Source organism: Microcaecilia unicolor, chromosome 9, assembly GCF_901765095.1.
Source record: "Microcaecilia unicolor chromosome 9, aMicUni1.1, whole genome shotgun sequence".
In the NCBI taxonomy this organism is placed as follows: domain Eukaryota; kingdom Metazoa; phylum Chordata; class Amphibia; order Gymnophiona; family Siphonopidae; genus Microcaecilia; species Microcaecilia unicolor.
The window spans coordinates 163,336,843-163,350,737 of NC_044039.1; the positions used below are offsets into that span (position 1 = coordinate 163,336,843).

Consider the following 13,895-nt stretch of genomic DNA (forward strand, 5'->3'; position numbering starts at 1 on the left):
TTTACTAAGGTGTGTTAGCGTTTCTAACCTGCCTTTAAAGTTAAGGTGCGTTAAACGCTAACGCGCCTATACATTTCTATGGCTCACCTTAGTAAACATGGGCGTTAATTTGCATAATATTATTATACCACTAGCCTGAACAAAACAAAATCATCAAGATTCCCCTTTAGTTTAGCAGAAATTGCTGTGTTAGGATGTCCTCCCAATAAAAAAAAAAGGAAAATTGTTTAAAAAAGTTCAGGGATTATGATATTTGTTCAGCTCAGCTCGCCTCGCACCTATTCTAAAACACAGGGTGCTTTCCTCAGGGAATCCTTCATTATTCTGAGGGAGGGGGCAGGGGACAATGTTTAAATAAGAGAAAAGAGAGTTGACTGGGTTCATTAATTTAATAAAGACTAGGGAAACTGGCTTGCTTTTATTTGTATAAAATGGTAGATGTGTGTCATAAAGGTCCCGAGTGACTTTTGAAGGGTTTTGTATACATTTATAATATGCCTGCTACTGGATTGAGGTTATGTTGTTGTGTTCCTTAGATTAATGTTTGCTTTTCTCTTTTTCTCCTCATTAATGTAGATTTTGTGATGTTTGTCAATCTCTTTTTAAATACTGTGTACTAAATTTTTCAAATAAAAAACAATTATTTTCTATTAATTAGAATATATCAGTTTTAAGAATGTACATATGCTAGAGCTGGTTAAGACTTGGTAGGGACCTGCGAGAAAAATCTCACTCGTTTGGCCTTCAATCTCCAGCACTGTGGTGGTAAATCTCTAGTATTGGGATGGGCCACCCTTGGTGTCTCTGCCCCCGAACAAGCCACTAGATCACCCCTTCAAGGTAAGGGCTGCGGCAGCAGTGGTAGCGTGTGGAGGGGCAGTGGTAGCGTGTGTGTGTGGGGGGGGGGGGGGGTGGGTGGCAGCAGTGTGTGCGCAGGGGCAGCAGTGATGGTGGGGAGCCCAGAGTACTCTCAATCCGCCCTGATGTCTGCACATAAAGCGAATGCTACATACCTGTAGAAGGTATTCTCCGAGGACAGCAGGCTGATTGTTCTCACTGATGGGTGACGTCCACGGCAGCCCCTCCAATCGGAACACTTTCTAGCAAAGTCCTTTGCTAGTCCTCGCGCGCCGATATGCACCGCGCATGCGCGGCCGTCTTCCCGCCCGAACCGGCTCGTGCCGGCCAGTCTCATATGTAGCAAGACAAAGAGAAGGGAAGACACAACTCCAAAGGGGAGGCGGGCGGGTTTGTGAGAACAATCAGCCTGCTGTCCTCGGAGAATACCTTCTACAGGTATGTAGCATTCGCTTTCTCCGAGGACAAGCAGGCTGCTTGTTCTCACTGATGGGGTATCCCTAGCCCCCAGGCTCTCTCAAAACAACAACCATGGTCAATTGGGCCTCGCAACGGCGAGGACATAACTGAGATTGACCTAAAAAATTTACCAACTAACTGAGAGTGCAGCCTGGAACAGAACAAATATGGGCCTAGGGGGGTGGAGTTGGATTCTAAACCCCGAACAGATTCTAAAGTACTGACTGCCCGAACCGACTGTCGCGTCGGGTATCCTGCTGCAGGCAGTAATGAGATGTGAATGTGTGGACAGATGACCACGTCGCAGCTTTGCAAATCTCTTCAATAGTGGCTGACTTCAAGTGGGCTACCGACGCTGCCATGGCTCTAACATTATGAGCCGTGACATGACCCTCAAGAGCCAGCCCAGCCTGGGCGTAAGTGAAGGAAATGCAATCTGCTAGCCAATTGGATATGGTGCGTTTTCCCACAGCCACTCCCCTCCTGTTGGGATCAAAAGAAACAAACAATTGGGCGGACTGTCTGTTGGGCTGTGTCCGCTCCAGATAGAAGGCCAATGCTCTCTTGCAGTCCAATGTGTGCAGCTGACGTTCAGCAGGGCAGGAATGAGGACGGGGAAAGAATGTTGGCAAGACAATTGACTGGTTCAGATGGAACTCCGACACAACCTTTGGCAAGAACTTAGGGTGAGTGCGGAGGACTACTCTGTTATGATGAAATTTGGTGTAAGGGGCCTGGGCTACCAGGGCCTGCAGCTCACTGACTCTACGAGCTGAAGTAACTGCCACCAAGAAAATGACCTTCCAGGTCAAGTACTTCAGATGGCAGGAATCCAGTGGCTCAAAAGGAGGTTTCATCAGCTGGGTGAGAACGACATTGAGATCCCATGACACTGTAGGAGGCTTGACAGGGGGCTTTGACAAAAGCAAACCTCTCATGAAGCGAACAACTAAAGGCTGTCCTGAGATCGGCTTACCTTCCACACGGTAATGGTATGCACTGATTGCACTAAGGTGAACCCTTACAGAGTTGGTCTTGAGACCGGACTCAAACAAGTGCAGAAGGTATTCAAGCAGGGACTGTGTAGGACAAGAATGAGGATCTAGGGCCTTGCTGTCACACCAGACGGCAAACCTCCTCCATAGAAAGAAGTAACTCCTCTTAGTGGAATCTTTCCTGGAAGCAAGCAAGACACGGGAGACACCCTCCGACAGACCCAAAGAGGCAAAGTCTATGCTCTCAACATCCAGGCCGTGAGAGCCAGAGACTGGAGGTTGGGATGCAGAAGCGTCCCTTCGTCCTGTGTGATGAGGGTCGGAAAACACTCCAATCTCCACGGTTCTTCGGAGGACAACTCCAGAAGAAGAGGGAACCAGATCTGACGCGGCCAAAAAGGAGCAATCAGAATCATGGTGCCTCGGTCTTGCTTGAGTTTCAACAAAGTCTTCCTCACCAGAGGTATGGGAGGATAAGCATACAGCAGACCCTCCCCCCAGTCCAGGAGGATGCCAGTCTGCCGTGGGCCTGAAGCCTGGAACAGAACTGAGGGAATTTGTGGTTGGCTCGAGATGCGAAGAGATCTACCAAGGGGGTGCCCCACACCTGGAAGATCTGTCGCACTACACGGGAATTGAGCGACCACTCGTGAGGTTGCATAATCCTGCTCAACCTGTCGGCCAGACTGTTGTTTACGCCTGCCAGATATGTGGCTTGGAGCACCATGCCGTGACGGCGAGCCTAAAGCCACATGCTGATGGCTTCCTGACACAGGGGGTGAGATCCGGTGCCCCCCTGCTTGTTGATGTAGTACATGGCAACCTGGTTGTCTGTCTGAATTTGGATAATTTGGTGGGACAGCCGATCTCTGAAAGCCTTCAGAGCGTTCCAGATCGCTCGTAACTTCAGAAGATTGATCTGTAGATCGCGTTCCTGGAGGGACCAGCTTCCTTGGGTGTGAAGCCCATCGACATGAGCTCCCCATCCCAGGAGAGACGCATCCGTGGTCAGCACTTTTTGTGGCTGAGGAATTTGGAAAAGACGTCCCAGAGTCAAATTGGACCAAATCGTCCACCAATACAGGGATTCGAGAAAACTCGTGGACAGGTGGATCACGTCCTCTAGATCCCCAGCAGCCTGAAACCACTGGGAAGCTAGGGTCCATTGAGCAGATCTCATGTGAAGGCGGGCCATGGGAGTCACATGAACTGTGGAGGCCATGTGGCCCAGCTATCTCAACATCTGCCGAGCTGTGATCTGCTGGGACGCTCGCACCCGCAAGACGAGGGACAACAAGTTGTTGGCTCTCGCCTCTGGGAGAGAGGCGCGAGCCGTCCGAGAATCCAGCAGAGCTCCTATGAATTCAAGTTTCTGCACTGGAAGAAGATGGGACTTTGGGTAATTTATCACAAACCCCAGTAGCTCCAGGAGGCGAATAGTCATCTGCATGGACTGCAGGGCTCCTGCCTCGGATGTGTTCTTCACCAGCCAATCGTCGAGATACGGGAACACGTGTACCCCCAGTCTGCGAAGTGCCGCTGCTACTACAGCCAAGCACTTGGTGAACACTCTGGGCGCAGAGGCGAGCCCAAAGGGTAGCACACAGTACTGGAAGTGACGTGTGCCCAGCCGAAATCGCAGATACTGCCTGTGAGCTGGCAGTATCGGGATGTGCGTGTAGGCGTCCTTCAAGTCCAGAGAGCATAGCCAATCGTTTTCCTGAATCATGGGGAGAAGGGTGCCCAGGGAAAGCATCCTGAACTTTTCTTTGACCAGATATTTGTTCAGGGCCCGTTGGTCTAGGATGGGACGCATCCCCCCTGTTTTCTTTTCCACAAGGAAGTACCTGGAATAGAATCCCAGCCCTTCTTGCCCGGATGGCACGGGCTCGACCGCATTGGCGCTGAGAAGGGCGGAGAGTTCCTCTGCAAGTACCTGCTTGTGCTGGAAGCTGTAAGACTGAGCTCCCGGAGGACAATTTGGAGGTTTTGAGGCCAAATTGAGAGTGTATCCTTGCCGGACTATTTGTAGAACCCACTGATCGGAGGTTATGATTGGCCACCTTTGGTGAAAAGCTTTCAACCTCCCTCCGACTGGCAGGTTGCCCGGCACTGACACTTGGATGTCGGCTATGCTCTGCTGGAGCCAGTCAAAAGCTCGCCCCTTGCTTTTGCTGGGGAGCCGCGGGGCCTTGCTGAGGCGCACGCTGCTGACGAGAGCGAGCGCGCTGGGGCTTAGCCTGGGCCGCAGGCTGTCGAGAAGGAGGATTGTACCTACGCTTGCCAGAAGAGTAGGGAACAGTCTTCCTTCCCCCGAAAAATCTTCTACCTGTAGAGGTAGAGGCTGAAGGCTGCCGGCGGGAGAACTTGTCGAATGCGGTGTCCCGCTGATGGAGCTGCTCTACCACCTGTTCGACTTTTTCTCCAAAAATATTATCCGCACGGCAAGGCGAGTCCACAATCCGCTGCTGGATTCTATTCTCCAGGTCGGAGGCACGCAGCCATGAGAGTCTGCGCATCACCACACCTTGAGCAGCGGCCCTGGACGCAACATCAAAGGTGTCATACACCCCTCTGGTCAGGAATTTTCTGCACGCCTTCAGCTGCCTGACCACCTCCTGAAAAGGCCTGGCTTGCTCAGGGGGGAGCTTGTCCACCAAGCCCGCCAACTGCCGCACATTGTTCCGCATGTGTATGCTCGTGTAGAGCTGGTAGGACTGAATCTTGGCCACGAGCATAGAAGAATGGTAGGCCTTCCTCCCAAAGGAGTCCAAGGTTCTAGAGTCCTTGCCCGGGGGCACTGAAGCATGTTCTCTAGAACTCTTGGCCTTCTTTAGGGCCAAATCCACAACTCCAGAGTCATGAGGCAACTGCGTGCGCATCAGCTCTGGGTCCCCATGGATCCGGTACTGGGACTCGATCTTCTTGGGAATGTGGGGATTAGTTAAAGGCTTGGTCCAGTTCGCCAGCAATGTCTTTTTGAGGACATGGTGCATGGGTACTGTGGACGCTTCCTTAGGTGGAGAAGGATAGTCCAGGAGCTCAAACATTTCAGCCCTGGGCTCGTCCTCCACAACCACCGGGAAGGGGATGGCCGTAGACATCTCCCGGACAAAGAAAGCGAAAGACAGGCTCTCAGGAGGAGAAAGCTGTCTTTCAGGAGAGGGAGTGGGATCGGAAGGAAGACCCTCAGACTCCTCGTCAGAGAAATATCTGATGTCTCCTTTGTCTTCCCACGAAGCTGAAGAGGGTCGCTCGGGGGGGGCTGTACCGCAGGAGCCCTCAGGGTAGGGGGAGACCCACCCGAAGGCTCACCGCCACCAGCAGGGGAATGGACAGCCCTCACCTGCACTCCAGACGAAGCACCACCGTCCGACGACATCAGCAGACGAGGAGGTCTCGATGCCACTGACACCGACGCAGCCTTCCGATGTCGCCCCGATGCAGAGGGCCGATGCCTCGATGCACTCGATGCAATCGGGGGCGAGGATGAAGGTCCAGGCGCCGACGACGTCGAGGCAGTTGATACTCCCGGTGCCGATGCTGACGAAGAGCCCGAGAACAAAATATTCCACTGGGCTAACCTCGCTACCTGAGTCCGCTTTTGTAAAAGGGAACACAGACTACAGGCCTGAGGGCGGTGCCCAGCCCCCAGACACTGAAGACACGACGCTTGCCTGTCAGTGAGCGAGATTACCCGGGCGCACTGGGTGCACTTCTTGAAGCCGCTGGAAGACTTCGATGTCATGGGCGGAAAAATCGCGCTGGCGAGATCAAAACTCGAAATGGCGAAAATGGCACCACAAAAATAGGGAGAAGAAAAACTTCGACCGAGGCCTAAATAGGGCCTACCCCGACGACGAAAGAAAACTTACTGGGGCAAAAACTCGAAGTACGGGAAGGGAGAAAACCAAGAGGCCTCCTCCCGACACCTTTTTTTTTTTTAAAGAACAAAGTCGATGACGACGCGCGAGGTCAACTTTTTGGGGCGCGAACGGCGAAACACGACCGTACCGAGCGCGGACAAAAGAAGACTGGCCGGCACGAGCCGGTTTGGGCGGGAAGACGGCCGCGCATGCACGGTGCGCATCGGCGCGCGAGGACTAGCAAAGGACTTTGCTAGAAAGTGTTCTGATTGGAGGGGCTGCCGTGGACGTCACCCATCAGTGAGAACAAGCAGCCTGCTTGTCCTCGGAGAAACCTGAGCTTGCTATGAACATAAGGACTTTTTTTTTCCATGGGGGGGGTGAATGATGCTATATTTCTACTGTTTAAAGTACAGAACAAAAGTCCAAATAACCAAAAGAAGCACCAGGAGCCTTCAAAATCTGGACACAGATCCCTGGTGCTTCTTTTGGATATTTCTTTTTTTTTTAAATTATTTCTTTATTCATATATTTCAATATATCATCACAATACGTGAGTATGCAATCGGCATTTATACAAGAGGCAAAAAAAGAAATAAAAGGAAATATCAATAACAGCCTTTCTGTCCACAAGTTTAGGAAATTTGGAATCCAAGAATTTAGAATTTAAAAATAGAACATATAGCAATAATTACGAACTAATGGTTACATGTTGTTACCACAAAACAGGATAGCTATAATCTCACAGCATATACTTAACACTATACAGAAACTGTATCATATAACACTACACAGAACACATTTACGCTCATAATGTCCATACAATATTGAACGTCTGCAATTCCAGAATAAACTTTAGTGCTTTATAGAATACATACAACCTCATAATAAGGTGTAGTAAAGAAGCTAGGTACTATCAACATTTTTAGAAGCCAGGTAAAATTCTCTCTTCAAAATTTACATATTTCAGGGGCCTTCATTACTTCCATAATCATTAATTTTATTTAGGGGAAGAAGCTATCAACATGGGCTACCGTTAACAGGTGTTTCATTGTTAACCCCAGTCATTAGCAACTAGGTCACCTTGCACAAAATGTGACCTGTCTAAAATAGCACGAGTTAATGGTTAAATAACACATCTTAACGGTAGGCCACATCGTTAGTTCTCAGGCGCGCTTGCAACCCTGCTCTTGTTATTCAATAGTAGTGAAGTTTGTGTATTATATTATTACTACATATGCTAATACTAATTGTATTGTACTTTCTGCAAATGTTTATTGTTAGCCACATTGAATTCAAACTTATTTGAGATAATGCGGGACATAAATGTCATAAATCAATAAAACAACTGCACCCCTTAGTTTATTTTTCTGGTTCCTATGTCTTTGGGTTTTGGGGGGAGAAGACTGGGGTTTTTTGCCCCCTTTTATTTGCTTCTACTACTTCTTACCATTTCTATAGCGCTACTAGACGTACGCAGCGCTGTACACTTAAACATGAAGAGACAGTCCCTGCTCAACAGAGCTTACAATCTAATTAGGACAGACAAACAGGACAAACAAGAGATAAGGGAATATTAAAGTCAGGATGATAAAATAAGGGTTCTGAACAAGTGAATAAGGGTTAGGAGTTAAAAGCAGCATCAAAAAGGTGGGCTTTTAGCTTAGATTTGAAGACGGCCAGAGATGGAGCTTGACGTACCAGCTCAGGAAGTCTATTCCAGGAATATGGTGCAGCAAGATAAAAGGAACGGAGTCTGGAGTTAGCAGTGGAGGAGAAGGGTGCAGATAAGAGAGATTTACCCAGCCTTATCCTCTCCTGTTATCTTCCTCTTTTTCCCCATCATTCTATAGCCACGATCCACTAAAGTCTCTTTACAAAATCCTCTACAGTCCACCCAAAGGTCAGATCCTTCCAGGCATTGCCTCAGGCCACAGAAGAACAACTCAGCAGAAGCAGGCAAGAAATTTTGCTCACCAATTAAATTAAGCATGCAGAAATACACAACATATGTACACACACACTATCAAGGAATATGTGTAATCTCATAACACAACGCAAAGCAAAGCACATATATCTAATAAGACAGACACAGAACTCTAGTAACACACAGCCTCATGCCTAATTGCTTAATCAGATGCACAATTTTTAAACTATACAACGTCTTAATGATCGGTAACAGCCTCACTTTATAATTTGGAAATATATCCTGAAAATGCTTTTTTTTTAAGTTTAATTAATAAGTAGGTCCTTTTCTGATTAGTGAGATTTCCAGAGAAAGCCAGTGAAGTGCTTACCTTCAGCATGCGGATTTCTCGCAGGGCAATCTTCTTTATGACCGGATCATCCTCCGACTCTAAAAACTTTTTAATGGCTACTATCTGCCCAGTGTCTCTGTTTCTGCATTTGAAAACAACTCCATAGGAGCCTTCTCCAATCTTGCCAATCTTTTCGTACTTCTCCATGGGAAAACAAGGACCTTCTAAATGATGACCTTTAAAGCGCCTATCCAAAAGGTCCTCCTTAGTGACTGCAGTCGGCACAAAAGGGCAGAGATTTGCAGAGGCAGCCTCTTCCCTGGGCTGCAATGTGTTCTTTTGTCAAAGACCTAAAAACAGAACAATGCACCGAGTTAGAAAACAGACAGTGAACCAATGCACCTCTTGCTCCCCACTAACTGTTCAGATAGTTAGAAACAAGATACTGTATACAATAAGAGGTTACCTTTACTTGGGTAACTGCCTTGAGTGGATTTCCAATTTTTTAATACATTGTTTAAAATGTAAGCTTGCAAATACTTTAAAATATGCTATCCTAAATCAAACTTAAACCTCATGAATGCACACGCAAGGGCTAAAATGAAGTTTTAACTCCACACAGGAAAATAAACATGATTTGCTTCCTGCAGTGTAGTACAGTAGGCTTCAGGCATGACGTAGGGTGTTGCATCCATAGCAAACTGATACTCTCTCTTCTAGGTCAGTTCTTGTTTCATGTCTAAAACCCTTTTCTCTTAAAAACATATTAATGCACAGTTCAACCGCTGCTGTTAAGGTGAAGAAACACTTACCTTATTAAGAACCTCTTTGTATATCAGCCAGTAAGTGCTCAACTCTGCCAAGATTTACCCTCTCTGACATGAACAAAATCTACTCATTATCCACCCACTCCTCCAAATGCTCCATGAAATAATGCAAAGATTATGTAAATTAAATTGCTTTCACAGCAGGGCGTCACATGGAAACAGGAGATGGGCCATTCTACAAATTAAAAAAATAATGTAATATTGTCAGTGAGGTTTCCAATACTGCTTACAAGGTGTAACTGCTGAGGCAAAACCAAGATATTTATGTCTTGAAATGGGATACTATTATCATCCTCACCTCGAAAGGTGAAAAAAAAAAACCCCTGTTGCTGTTAATGAAGAGTCTCACATCTAAATACAGTCACGTAGCCAAGAAGCAGGCCACAATGAGTGAGAACCTTTCTACGACAGAAGAATATTTTGAAACAAAGAGGAACTTAAAGGGCATAGTTTTGAAAGACGTATGTTAGGAAGCAAACGGAGGGGTCAGACTCTTTCCTACATGCCTCTGATCTAAAATATTATTCAGATAAAGGCCTGATTTATCAAGCTTTTATTCTATAAACACTGAGCAGGAGAAAAAGGCACATTTTCTACTATTTATTTTTTTATTTTACTTAGGATTTATTTACCGTCTTTTTTAAGGAATTCACTCAAGCCAGAGTACAGTAAGAATAAATCAAACATAAGCAATAGACAATTAAAGCAGTAAAAATATTCACAAAATAATACAAAGTATGGCATAGTATACTTACAACGTCAACACAATATGTAATAGAACATTTTCATTCACAGTGTAGGATATAAACAAAGAGGGAACATATACGAGTCCTTTTACTAAGGTGCGCTGAAAAATGGGCTGCGCTAGTGTAGGCGCGTGTTTTGGGCATGCATGATCCATTTTTCAGTGCACCTCTAAAAAAGGCCTTCTTAAATTTTTGTTGAAAATGGACGTGTGGCAAAATAAAAATTGGCGCGCGTCCATTTTGGGCCCGAGACCTTATCGCTAACCATTGACTTAGCGGTAAGGTCTCATGTGGTAACCATGCGGTAATCATCTACGCAGATAAAATGATGATTACCACCCGGTTTCCGCCGAGTGCAAGAAAATAAAAAATATTTTCTGGCGCACATAGCAGACGCGCGTAAAAAATGAAATTACCGCCCGGGCCTCGCAGTAGCCGGGCAGTAACTCCAAATTGACAGGAAGTGAGCATGCAAGAGAAGTCCTAGAGTCTGTGGCAGGAGGCCCACCACAGATGTCTGTATTTCAGAAGCAGCACAGAGAGGAAGGAAGCAGCTCGGGCACTGCATTTCTTTGGCTGGTGGGGCTTTGGCATCCCAGCCATCTGTTTAAGGGGGTGCTGCAGGATTGGAAGGGGCCTGAGCCCAAAGTGAGGGACCCAGGCCCTCAAGGCCCCCTCCCATGGCTATGTCACTGGCTCACATACTAATCCTGCACTAACCAGTTAGTATGTGGTAATGTAGATGTGGTTTTTAGTTTAGTTACCGACCAGGGAGGTCAAGGCAATGCACAATTAAAATATAATAAAATGGAAAAGAATGCCATTAAAAGGAAAGTACCATCTGCTCAAGATAACAATCAACAGATGTGCTCACTGATTAGCGCAGAAATGCCCACTCTCTGCTCTAGAAACAGCCCCTCCCAGAAAAATTACAAAACATTTTTTAGCTCGTAGTTTGCACACGCAGATCCAGAACTTACCACAGGATGCCTGAGCACTAAACTACTGTAACCTATAATAAGCGCATGCTAGCACGTACTGCAGCTTAGAAAAACGACCCCTTGGTAAGGTAGACTAGAGTAAATCCACTGCTTAACCCACAGGTAAGCTGCATGGAATCTAGCTACTTTCTGGGATCCCTGTGACCTGAATTGGCCACTGTTGGAAACAGAATCCTGGGTTTGGTAAATCTTGGGTCTGACCCAGTATGCAAGCTCTTATGTTCATCTTTTACAAAATAAAACGGACAAAAATAGTCTGAATTTTAGTTCTGTAGTTTATCTATTAATACATGTGCCAGTAGTTTTTAAATTTTATTCCTATCTATATTTAATTATAAGCGAGCACTTAGGGCTATCATTGCGTAGGCATGCAGCAAATCGGGCCTACTACCAGGCTACTGCAGGAGCCCGGTGGTAATCTCACCTCTGCCATGCGCCAACTCCAAAGCTAGACAATGCATTTTTATTTTCTAGTGCCAGGGGCTTACCTGGCAGTAATTGCACAGCCCGGTTACTGCCAGGGTATTATGGGAGCCTTTACTGCTTCAATGGGTGGTGGTAAAGGCTCCCCCGGGAAATGGCTGCATGGCAAATGGTTCACTTACTGCAGGGCTATTTCCAGGCTTTTACCCGCAGCTTGGTAAAAGGGGCCCTTAATCTTATTTGTCTAAATTTAAATTTTAACAGAAATATTATCATATCACTCAAAAATTGAGAGTGAAGGGAAAGGGGACTTGATATACTGCCTTTCTGAGGTTTTTGCAACTACATTCAAAGCGGTTTACATATATTCAGGTACTTATTTTGTACCAGGGGCAATGGAGGGTTAAGTGACTTGCCCAGAGTCACAAGGAGCGGCAGTGGGAATCAAACTCAGTTCCCCAGGATCAAAGTCCACTGCACTAACCACTAGACTACTCCACCACTAAGGCTAGGACTTCTATTTTCAGAGAGGGTAATGTTCTAAGCCGTTTCTGCAGGAAAGACAGTATCTTAGCCACAGAAGCAGGCTTTTCGAAAACTGCACTCCCTGTATGGGGGTAGATTTACAAGCACAATGCTACAGTGTATGTAACTTTAATCACAGTCAGAAGAGGTGTCCCCTGGTGCAGGTTGGGAGTTTGCAAATATAGGTGTACTTTTCTAATTTCAAAAGCATACATGCATTTTTCCTTGGAAAAGCTACCTGCACAAACTTAGCAAGTATAAATATGGCAGATGGTTTGTCTAAGATCATTTTCAATGAAAACAAATGCATACTTCACTTTTAAATTTAGGGCAAAGTCCACAGGTTAAAATAAATAAATAAATAAAAGTGCCCATGGACTTTTTATCACTGTGAAAAGTTAGAAAACTACCCCCTTCTTCTCCCCAAATGTCTTCCCTTCATTCTTGAAATGTGGCAAAATTCTTTAAACTAGGGCCCCTGGCAGTTTTATTAAAATAAACATGATAAAATGTTTATTTTTATTAACACACGGCATTTTTAATCCCCCAAACACTCAATGCATTTTGCATTTTTAGAAGTCTCTCTAACAGTTAAACTAAGAAATGTTTTTCTATAACTTATACTATAAAATATGTTTTAAAAAACACTATTGGGAACGGAAAATTTTTAACAAGAAAATGTTTCTTTTCTAGTCTAAGTACAGAAATTATCTTCCCCCAAATTACTCACAGCATTTCAAATGATGCCCCAACATTCTCAATAATAATAATAATGTTATAGGTTTCGGATTTTAAGTTTTGCATGCAACGGTTTACTACTACGGAACTGGCTAGTATGCAAAGTATCAGTACATAAAAATATATCTGTTATGTGCAAGTCTCAGTTGTGATAAGCGGGACCGATCTGGGTGTAGTAAACGAGTGTACAGTAGCAGCACCTTTCGCCTATATAATCCAGAACACATGCGGAATCCCTACAGTCAGACCAGCAGCCAGCCTACTCTGCGCCTGATGCATATCTCACGGCTGCATCAGATGAAGCGGTACTAGCTGAGAGGCAGCTACACTAAAATGTGGCGGTGGAAACAGAACTGACAGGGACATACAGAGCAATAAATAAAACACGATCGCGTCGCCACGCGCAAAGGGCAGCGACGGCTCGCCCAGCGGTACAGCAAAGGCAGAAGAAGGAAGAGAAGAATACTGCACCTGTCACCGGGGCCACGGCTCGCAGCACTGACAGCACACGCAGGGGCGCGCGACCTGCCTCGCGGGCCTCCGGCCAGAGGTGTCCCCATGGGAACTACAGGAGTCCCGCCCCTGCCGCAACAGCCAATCGGCGCGTCCCTGCCGCTTCCGCTCCCTTTCATGTTGTGCTTTGCCCACTTTAAGCGTCCACAACCACCGGCCGCGCTGTGTTTTGTTTTTAATTCATTGCAGTGAGGAGGTAAACCTTCTCGGGTTTCATAGGCAGCAGAATGGGGTGAGCCACAGAGGCCAGGACCCCACACCATATATAACAGTACATCAGGAATGAGCTGGGGTGGGGGGGGAGGGGGTTGCAGGTTCGTCGTCTACAACCAAAAAGGTGTTCCATTACCCCTGCTTCGGGTGAAACGTTACGCAACAGTAGGCATCATCGTGGGGGGGGGGGGGGGGGGGGGAGGCAAAAAGGAGCAGCCGAAGGAAAACAATCGGTCCTGACCTCAGCATCCACTTTTAAATTAGAGGGCGTACTTTTCCGGCGGAGAAGACATTGGAAATAATCCATTTATCCAGAGCACGGCGCAGTGGCATAGCCCACTTTGGGCTCAGGCCCACCCAGTAGCAGCACACCTATGATGTAGCTGGCAGGGATTCCCAAGCCCCACCAGCCAAAAACTCCCAACAACTGTCCCTCCTGCATACAGTACCTTGTAAATAGCAGATCTTCTCCT

The 13,895-nt window shown here is 46.6% G+C and overlaps 1 protein-coding gene across 2 annotated transcripts in view; it reads right to left on the bottom strand.

The window, feature by feature from the left end:
* The window catches only part of CDKL1 (cyclin dependent kinase like 1), an 80,441-nt gene extending 67,220 nt beyond the window's left edge, over positions 1-13,221 (bottom strand). Inside the window, exons 1-2 of one of the 2 annotated variants that reach the window (XM_030215337.1) lie at positions 13,168-13,221; positions 8,476-8,786 (exon numbers count right to left, since the gene is read on the bottom strand). In XM_030215337.1, coding sequence (XP_030071197.1) covers positions 8,476-8,643 — 168 coding nt within the window. In that variant the 5' untranslated portion in view covers positions 8,644-8,786; positions 13,168-13,221. Of the gene's footprint in view, positions 1-8,475; positions 8,787-9,248; positions 9,302-13,167 lie in introns of those variants that run through there. The other variant, XM_030215338.1, reaches the window with a different exon arrangement.
* Positions 13,222-13,895: the final 674 nt, after the last annotated feature.